Here is a 10,737-nt window from a genome sequence, read left to right as displayed (position 1 = left end):
AACTAAGACACATAACTACATATTCATCACCACAATAGTTTTTAAGCTATTTCCCATGAGCTATATATTGCAAAGATAAAGGAATGAAATTTTAAAGGTAGCACTCAAGTAATTTACTTTGGAATGGCAGAAAAATACCACATAGTAGGTAGATATGGTGGACACAAATGGCATGGGTTTTGGCTCAAGGTGTTTGGATGCACGAGAAGCATTTCCTCTCAGTACAAGGCTTTGGGCTAGCAAGGTTCTTTGAAGCAAACACAAGTATGAACAGGTACAGCAAAACTTACACAAGAACATATTGCAAGCATTATAAGACTCTACACTGTCTTCCTTGTTGTTCAAACACTTTACCAGAAAATATCTAGACTTAGAGAGACCAATCATGCAAACCAAATTTTACCAAGCTCTAGGGTAGTTCTCCACTAATAGATTAAACTACATGATGCAAGAGCTTAAACATGATCTAATGAGAGCTCAAAACAATTGCCAAGTTTCAAGTTATTCCAAACCATATGAAGCATTTTCTGATTCCAACCAAATAGCAATCAACGAAGCAATTTTCATCCTTCGCCATGAACATTAAAACATAACTAAGAACACAAGTGTTCCATATGAAAAAGCGGAGCGTAATATCTCCAATATAAGGATGGCGGGATCCAACTTTATTCAAACCAAAAGAAAAACAAAAGCAAAAAGACGCTCCAAGTAAAGAACATAAGATGTGATGGAATAAAAATATAGTTTCACTAGAAGTGACCTGATAAGTTGTCGATGAAGAAGGGGATGCCTTGGGCATCCCCAAGCTTAGATGCTTTAGTCTTCTTAAAATATGCAGGGATGAACCACCGGGGCATCCCCAAGCTTAGACTTTTCACTTTTCTTGATCATATTGTATCATCCTCTTCTCTTGACCCTTGAAAACTTCCTCCACACCAAACTTAAAGCAAACTCATTAGAGGGTTAGTGCATAATCAAAAATTCATATATTCAGAGGTGACATAATCATTCTTAACACTTCTGGACATTGCACAAAGCTACTGAAAGTTAATGGAACAAAGAAACCCATTCAACATAGCAAAAGCGGCAATGCGAAATAAAAGGAAGAATCTGTCAAAACAGAACAGTCCGTAAAGACGAATTTTCCAGAGGCACTTAACTTGCTCAAACGGAAAAACTCAAAACTAATGAAAGTTGCGTACATATCTGAGGATCACGTACGTAAATTGGCAGATTTTTTTGATTTTCTACAGAGAGGTCTACGCAAATTCGTGACAGACAGCAATTCTGTTTCTGCGCAGCAATCCAAATCTAGCATCAACTTTACCATAGAGACTTTACTTGGCACAAAAATACATGAAAATAAAGATAAGGAGAGGTTGCTACAGTAGTAACAACTTCCAAGACTCAACAATACAGTAGTAAAATAAAACATGGGTTATCTCCCAAGAAGTGTTTTTCTTTAACGCCTTTCAGCTAGGCGCAGAAAGTGCAAATCAAGTAACATGAAGAGAAGAAGCATCAACATCATAATTTGTTCTAATAATAGAATCAAAAGGAAACTTCATTCTCTTTCTAGGGAAGTGTTCCATACCTTTCTTGAGAGGGAATTTGATACTTAATATTTCCCTCTTTCATATCAATAACATCACCAACATTTCAAAGAAAGGGTCTTCCCAAGACAATAGGACAAGATGCATTGCATTCAATATCCAAGACAACAAAATCAACGGGGACAAGGTTATTGTTAACCATAATGCGAACATTATCAATCCTTCCCAAAGGTTTCTTTTTAGAATTATCAGCAAGATTAACATCCAAATAACAATTTTTCAATGGTGGCAAGTCAAGCATATCATAAATTTTCTTAGGCATAACAGAAATACTTGCACCAAGATCACATAAAGCATTACATTCAAAATCATTGAATTTCATCTTAATGATGGGCTCCCAACCATCTTCCAACTTTCCTAGGAATAGAAGCTTCAAGTTTTAATTTCTCTTCCCTAGCTTTAATGAGACCATTTGTAATATGTTTTGTAAAGGCTAAATTTATAGCACTAGCATTAGGACTTCTAGCAAGTTTTTGTAAGAACTTTATAACTTCAGTAATATGACAATCATCAAAATCTAAACCATTATGATCTACAGCAATGGGATCATTGTCCCCAATATTTTGAAAAATTTCAGCAGTTTTATCACAAGCGGTTTTAGCAGTTTCAGGCAATTTTGCACGCTTTGCACTAGGAGTAGAAACATTGCCAACACCAATTATTTTACCATTGATAGTAGGAGGTGTAGCAACATGTGTAGAATCAACATTACTAGTGGTGGTAGTAGTCCAAAATTTAGCTACATTATTCTCTTTAGCAAGTTTATCTTTTTCTTCACTATCCCACCTAGCATGCAATTCAGCCAACATTCTAATATTATCATTAATTTGAACTTGGATGGCATTTGTTTTAGCAAACCTAGCATCTTTAACTTCCTCAGGCATAACTTTCAGTTTTAAAATATCAACATCAAGAGCAAGACTATCAACCTTAGAAGCAAGAACATCAATTTTACCAAGCTTTTCCTCAACGGTTTTATTAAAAGCAGTTTGTGTACTAATAAATTCTTTAAGCATGACTTCAAGACCAGAGGGTACACTCTTATTATTGTTGTAAGAATTACCATAAGAATTACCATAACCACTACCATTATTAGAAGGATATGGCCTATAGTTGTTGTTACCATAATTATTCCTATAAGCATTGTTGTTGAAATTATTATTCTTAATGAAATTCACATCAACATTTTCTTCTTGAGCAACCAATGAAGCTAAAGGAACATTATTAGGATCAATATGAGATCTACCATTTGCAAGCATAGACATAATAGCATCAATCTTATCACCCAAAGAAGAGGTTTGTTCAACAGAATTTACCTTCTTACCTTGAGGAGTTCTTTCAGTGTGCCATTCAGAGTAATTGATCATCATATCATCAAGAAGCTTCGTCGCGGCGCCCAAGGTGATGGACATAAAAGTACCTCCAGCAGCTGAATCCAATAGGTTCCTTGAGGAAAAATTCAATCCTGCATAAAAGGTTTGGATGATCATCCAAGTAGTTAGTCCATGGGTAGGGCAATTATTTACCAAAGATTTCATTCTCTCCCATGCTTGAGCAACATGTTCATTATCAAATTGCTTAAAATTCATAATGCTACTTCTCAAAGATATAATCTTAGCAGGAGGATAATATTTACCAATAAAAGCATCTTTAAATTTAGTCCATGAATCAATACTATTCTTAGGCAAAGAAAGCAACCAATCTTTAGCTCTTCCTCTTAATGAGAAAGCAAACAATTTCAGTTTTATAATATCACCATCTATATCCTTATACTTTTGCATTTCACAAAGTTCAACAAAATTATTAAGATGGGCAGCATCATCATCAGTACTAATACCAGAAAATTGCTCTCTCATGACAAGATTCAGTAAAGCAGGTTTAATTTCATAGAATTCTGCTGTAGCAGCAGGTGGAGCAATAGGAGTACTTATAAATTCATTATTATTTGTGCTAGTGAAATCACACAACTTAGTATTTTCAGGGGTACCCATTGTAGAAGTAATAAAAGTAAACTAAGCAAATAGAATAAAGTAAAGACAAGTAACTAATTTTTTGTGTTTTGATATAGAGCAGGTAAATAATACAGAAAGTAAAGCAACTAATTTTTTTGTGTTTTTTAGATATAAAGAAAACAAGACAGTAAATAAAATAAAGTAAAGCAAGACAAAAACAAAGTAAAGAGATTGGATGTGGAGACTCCCCTTGCAGCGTGTCTTGATCTCCCCGGCAGCGGCGCCAGAAAAAGAGCTTGATACGCATGATGCACACGTCCGTTGGGAACCCCAAGAGGAAGGTGTGATGCGCACAGCTGCAAGTTTTCCCTCAGAAAGAAACCAAGGTTATCGAACCAGTAGGAGTCAAGGAGCACGTGAAGGTTGTTGGTGGAGGAGTGTAGTGCGGCGCAACACCAGTGAAACCGGCGCCAACGTGGAACCTGCACAACACAATCAAGATACTTTGCCCCAACGTAACAATGAGGTTGTCAATCTCACCGGCTTGCTGAAAACAAAGGATTAAACGTATTGTGTGGAAGATGATGTTTGTTTGCAAAGAACAGTAGAGAACAATGATTGCAGTAGATTGTATTCAGATGTAAAAGAATGGACCGGGGTCCACAGTTCACTAGTGGTGTCTCTCCAATAAGATAAATAATATGTTGGGTGAACAAATTGCAGGTGGGCAATTGACAAATAAAGATTCAATACATATCATGATGATCACTATGAGATTTAATCAGGGCATTACGACAAAGAACATAGACCGCCATCCAGCATGCATCTATGCCTAAATAGTCCACCTTCGGGTTAGCATCTGCACCCCCTCCAGTATTAAGTTGCAAACAACAGACAATTGCATTAAGTACGGTGCCTAATGTAATCAACACAAATATCCTTAGACAAAGCATTGATGTTTAATCCCTAGTAGCAATAGCACATCCACAACCTTAGAACTTTCTATCACTGTCCCAGATTCAATGGAGGCATGAACCCACTATCGAGCATAAATACCCCCTCTTGGAGTTACAAGTATCAACTTGGCGAGATCCACTACTAGCAACGGAGAGCATGCAAGAACATAAAACAACACATATATGATAGATTGATAATCAACTTGACATAATATTCTATATTCATCGGATCCCACCAGACACAACATGTAGCATTACAAATAGATGATCTTGATCATGTTAGGCAGCTCACAAGATCTAAACATGATAGCACAAGAGGAGAAGACAATCATCTAGCTACTTCTATGGACCCATAGTCCAAGGATGAACTACTCACGCATCAATCCGGAGGCGGGCATGATGATGTAGAGCCCTCCGGTGATGATTCCCCTCTCCGGCAGGGTGCCGGAGGCGATCTCCTGAATCCCCCGAGATGGGATTGGCGGCGGCGGCGTCTCTGGAAGATTTTCCGTATCGTGGCTCTCGGTACAGGGGTATTCGCGACGAAGGCTTTAAGTAGGCGGAAGGGTAGGTCAAGAGGCGGCGCGAGGGGCCCACACCATAGGGCGGCGCGGGCCCCCCTAGGCCACGCGGCCCTATGGTGGCGGCGCCTCGTCGCCCCACTTCGTTATCCCTTCGGTCTTCCGGAAGCTTCGTGGAAAAATAAGACCCTGGGCGTTGATTTCGTCCAATTCCGAGAATATTTCCTTTGTAGGATTTCTGAAACCAAAAACAGCAGAAAACAACAACTGGCACTTCGGCATCTTGTTAATAGGTTAGTGCCGGAAAATGCATAATAATGATGTAAAGTATGTATAAAACATGTGAGTATTATCATAAAAGTAGCATGGAACATAAGAAATTATAGATACGTTTGAGACGTATCAGACCCCTGGGTTGGGCTCGCACCTAGGCTCCTGCAAGCTGGCCTCTGTGTATATGAAAAAGAAAGGAGGTAGAAAAATTTTGGGATTTATGGTTAAAGAAGAAAAAGAAGAAAACAGGGGTTCTGTTGAATTTCAAGTACCTCTGAACGCCGCCCGCAAGTGAAGTACGGTAAGGAATATCTCTTCTCCGAGGACCCGGCTGAGAAGCACCTAGGTTACAAACTCATTTTCATTGGGGGTGGACACGAGAGCAGATTCTGCCTTCTGGAGTGCTGACGCCTCTGATCCGGATTACGGATTGTACTATGGTAAGATCTTTCCCTAGAAGACCTAGGTTTAATCGAAATTTGGGAAGCACGTCTAAATGGTGTTTGAAGGAAACATCTACAAGAGTTGCTAGTGTATTTTGTCTTCAGTTTACCGGTAATTTACTTTTAAATGGGTTGTGTTAAATAATGGAAATAGGCCAGGGTTATGGTTTCACCTGCACCTATGCATACATATGTAAATGAAGCTCAAATGTGTATCAAAAAATATTGATAGGAGATTTGTGGGTAGCACATCCGTGAATACTCTTGCTCCAAAAGTCATAGGTGACAAGAGCCTAATGGTCCAACCGTTGTCCTCACAGCCGCACACAACAACAATTTTTAAGTAAATACAGACCAAAGCGTTAAGCTAGATGAGTGTGCTATGACCCCGAATGAGTCACTAAACATGTACCGGTACTTTCCCCTTCTTGTCACTGAGGTTTCACGGTAGCACGCCGTTCTCCACTCATCCCACCTCTTGCCTTGATCGACTCGAATTATATGGGTACCTACAGATCATCAAGACGAGGCAAAGAGACAAAGATACAAGATAGCAAAACTCCTATTCAATCCTTACACATATCATAAGATTAGATGCACATGAACGCTGCGATGATTCACCCCAACCTCTAGCCCGTGAGGACTACTCACACATAATATCAAGATCAAATACAAAGATAGAAATCATTGTGTAAAATACTTAGATTGAAATCACAATATTCTTACAATGGTCATTAATTCTCAAGTAGATCTCTATTACAATGGTGATGGTTATGCCTATGGAGGAGATGGGAGATGGGATGGATGAACTATGGGAATGGATCTCCTTTGGTGTGGTATAGATGGATCTAGTGGATGGCGGCTCCTTTTGGCGTCGAATGGCTTTATTTGAGGATGAATGACTCTCTTTTGAGCATCGGTCCCTTCACAACTTTTATAGTGTTTGACCTTGGGATACGAGCGGGACTTGCCCGTACCGATGCCCGTTAAAGCTTCTAGAACCGCCTTTCCGAGCGTAGTTAACTTTGTCATGCTCCTAACGCGATTTTCTTCAGTAATTGCAGGTTCATTTGTCATTGTGATGTAATTTCCTGCACAACATAAAAAAATAGAAGATAATAGCAAGTTGAGAGGTAACTTAGTCAATTTCTTATCTTAGCTAATTAAGGGTTTAAACGCGAGAAAATATGGCGTATTTCACAACCATCAACATCCCCGAGCTTAAACTTGATCGTCCTCGAGCAAAAAACAAAGAATCATAAGAAACTTGGCGTTCAAACCAAAACAACGAGAAAGAAGAGTCACTTACTAGTGGTAACCTTTGAGTCCAGCACTTCTTCCGTTCAAAAGCTTAGCAAAGTTAGAGAAATGTCAAGAGTATAATACAAACGTTGCTAACTCGAGACAATCACAATAAAAATTATAAGTATAAATAGCTAGTTGTGAAAATAATTACACTAGCTTAAATAGTTAACTCTTAGTTTGCCAACAAATACTAAAAATTTATTATTATCAAATTAAGTATGAGCATTCATGTCTAAACAGGTGTAAACAATAAAGTATCTTAATTACGCCCACATCAACCGTTCAAGGCTAAACTATATCCCATCTAGTAAGCTATACATTGTCTAGGAGCCAAATTTTTAGAGTTTTGTACTGTCCTATAAGAAGTTTTAGAGTTTTCTATTGGGCTACAGCCAAAACCTAGGAGCCAAATTCCAGCGCTTTACCCCCTTGTGGGCCTTCGTTTCTTTATTTTTAGTACTTCTTTTTTTGACGAAAATTTTAGTACTTCTTGAACTAGTCTGGTCTGAACTAGTCGATTTCAAATAAATTAGAGGCTTCGATGTCACGATTCCAGACTATAATTTCTCTGCCAACATTTGCACTTAAAAGAAGCGAGAAATTTCTATCTTCCCATCCCTATAGAAGAATGTCCCCATCTTCCGGTGCTCACCTAACGTAGTTTAGGATGGGCCTGCCGCCGTGCCGGCTATCGTTTACGTCATTGTTGTATGTTGTATGACGTGGTTACATGTGAAGTCTCTTGTATGTTTGCTCATTTAATTACATTTGCATCTAATTTCCGCATATCTAATGTTTCTTCTTTGCCCTCTTAATTGCGATACCGCGATCCCTGAATAAATCAAGACTTGGTCTGAAGATGTCTTCGTGACGTGATGATTCACAACAAAAGAAAAAGATGTCTTCGTGACGCTAGACATATAGTAATCTACTATCAACGGCTCGCATCCATATGAAATAGCAGTCCAGTGGCACCCTTGCTGGTCAACTTGATTTGACAAATAACCTTTTTTAGATGGTTAGGGTCCAAAGCATGTAAAGACTTGGAAAGCAACATCATTAGATTGATGGCTCCGTTATTGACAGCAATACACAGAAGCGACATTTTATGTGCCTAACAGGATCGTCATTCTACTCCTTAATTAGCATCTTTTCCTACCCAGGCCTCAAGAAGTCGCCATATAATGGTTTCCAGAATAGCAAGCTTTAAACAAGCACTCTCCATGTTGATCTTCATCCTTTACTTACTGCTATGCATCTTTGCGCCTCTTACAACCTCACTTTCATTCAGTTTCGACCTTTCAAATTCCGAAGCCCCCTGCGCCGTGGGACTCGTATGTGAAGGCGGTGCGTTTCGCAACCCCATGATGGACATGAACCCTCGGACCTTCAGCACAGGACGGGTATCCTATGCTCAGCCCGTGCGGCTGTGGGACGCCGAGACCGGTGAGCTCGGCAGCTTCACCACCACCTTCTCCCTCAGTATCTACGCCGCGGACAGCGGAAGCATGCTCGGTGACGGGGTCGCCTTCTTCCTGGGGCACTATCCGTCGAGCATCCCGACCAACAGCTGGGGTGGAAACCTGGCTCTGATGGATCTCAACAACAACAGGAATGTGGTGGGCGACAGGAGGATCGTGGCGGTCGAGTTCGACACTTTGGGGAACACGGACTTCCCTGACGTCATGGGCAGCTACCACATGGGCATCGACATCAACTCAATCGTCTCCGTCGCATACACCAATATAAGCAACGATCTGAGAGCAGGTGATGTGATGACCGCCAGAATCAGCTACGACAACGTCACGCAGGTGCTGGCTGCCGACCTGCGAATCGGCGGCACCTCTTACCACGTCAACGAGACAGTTAACTTGAGGCACAACTTACCTGAGGAAGTGGCGGTAGGCTTCTCCGCATCAACCGGCCTGGCAATTGAGGTAAACAAGGTGCTGTCTTGGACGTTCAATTCCACTCTGACAGGAACAGATAAGAGGACTCGACGGCCCAGAAATAAACTGCTTGCAGCAGCAATACTACCCCCTGCAATATTTATATTGGGTGTAGTGCTCCTGTGTTTCTGGGTATGGCGGCTGAAGGCGACGAGATGGAAGAAATCCAACGGCGCTGACGAAGATAGCGGGCCTGAGGAAGAAGACGAGGAGGAGGCTGAATTTGTGCGAGGGGTGGGACCCAAGAGATATGGTTACCGGCGGCTAATGGATGCAACAGGCAACTTTGCGGAGGGAAACAAGCTCGGGCGAGGGGGGTTCGGGAGCGTATATAAGGGCGAGCTCGCCGATCAAGATGGCCTTGTGGCGGTCAAGATGCTATCGCCGGAGTCGTCTGGTCAAGGAAGGAAGGAGTTCGAGGCCGAGGTCAAGATCATAAGCCAATTGAGGCATCGGAACCTTGTGCGGCTCCTAGGCTGGTGTGATAGCCAAAGAGGACTCCTCCTTGTTTATGAGTGTGTCGCAAAAGGAGGCCTCGACAGACACATCCATGGCACTGCCACATGCTTAACTTGGCGCCAGAGGTATGGATATTCCTGTTGGTACTTATATGTTGCTTAATTAACTAATATTGCCACAGTTGCCAGTTGGTATATATAGATTCCTTCATACGTACATGGCTTTTTAATCCATGCTAGGTACAATATTATCCTTGGGCTGGGATCTGCACTACGATATCTACACGAGGAGGTTGAGCAATACGTGGTGCACGGCGACATCAAAACAAGCAACATAATGCTCGACTCTTCTTACAACGCCAAGCTAGGGGACTTCGGGCTGGCGAGGATCGTCGATCCTTTAACCGGGCCGCATACAACTCGCGTTGTTCTCGGCACTCCGGGTTACATCGATCCCGAGTTCGTCAGCACGCAACGGCCGAGCGCCGAGTCAGACATGTACAGCTTTGGTGTCGTCGTCCTGGAGATCATCTCCGGACGGCGTCCAGTGACCAAGGTGCGACAAGACGGCGAGGTCAACATGTTGCTGGAACAGGTCTGGGATCAGTACGGGGAGAAAACCATTCTTAAGGCAGTAGATGAAAGGTTAGTGGTCCGCGATGAGCTAGGCAAGCTGCAGATGGAGCGTGCGCTCGTAGTCGGGCTCTGGTGCGCCCACCCCACGAAGAGCGAGCGGCCATCCATCGGAAAGGTCATGCACGTCCTCGCGTGTTTTGATGTGCCCTTGCCAGCGCTTTGGCCACAGATGTGTAACGACAATACCAGCTGGGCAACACACGACAACTCTCATGAACATATGCAGGAGTGAAAAGGCATCTTCTTCTCTCGGCTTATGACAGCTTATTGATTCCGGTGGGGAGAATCTATTTCCAACGAACGGACTGTTAATTTTCTTTCTTTTGGTTTATTGAATTTGAGTTTTTGAGTTTTCCAATATTTGTAATTCCATTGACCTTTATGTGACCTAGATATGACTAAAAAGTAGCGACAAATCAATTTGCTCTCACATGCTTCACCTTTTCCATCTAGATGCGTAACGACATTATAAAAACAACAATGCTACACTTATGGATGATTTATTACTGAATGGATTTACGGGCATGCACATGGTTGGGCTCAGGTGATTGCACCTTCCATGTTTTCAGGAACGCAACTTACCCACCTTCTCGTCATGTGCGTCCGTAAGTCTAATTCTGTAGAAAATCGT

General features: G+C 41.6%; 1 protein-coding gene across 1 annotated transcript in view; it reads left to right on the top strand.

Annotated features, from left to right (window-relative positions):
* The window catches only part of LOC124665097 (L-type lectin-domain containing receptor kinase IX.1-like), a 14,901-nt gene extending 4,563 nt beyond the window's left edge, over window positions 1–10,338 (top strand). The window contains exons 3-4 of the mRNA XM_047202500.1: window positions 8,355–9,596; window positions 9,711–10,338. Of these exons, the coding sequence (XP_047058456.1) occupies window positions 8,355–9,596; window positions 9,711–10,338 (1,870 nt within the window). The remainder of the gene's footprint in view (window positions 1–8,354; window positions 9,597–9,710) is intronic.
* The last annotated feature ends 399 nt before the right edge of the window (window positions 10,339–10,737 follow it).

Source organism: Lolium rigidum, chromosome 1 (genome assembly GCF_022539505.1).
Source record: "Lolium rigidum isolate FL_2022 chromosome 1, APGP_CSIRO_Lrig_0.1, whole genome shotgun sequence".
Lineage (NCBI taxonomy): Eukaryota > Viridiplantae > Streptophyta > Magnoliopsida > Poales > Poaceae > Lolium > Lolium rigidum.
Note: the sequence above shows the minus strand (reverse complement) of the source record. Positions and strands in the feature narration are given on the sequence as shown.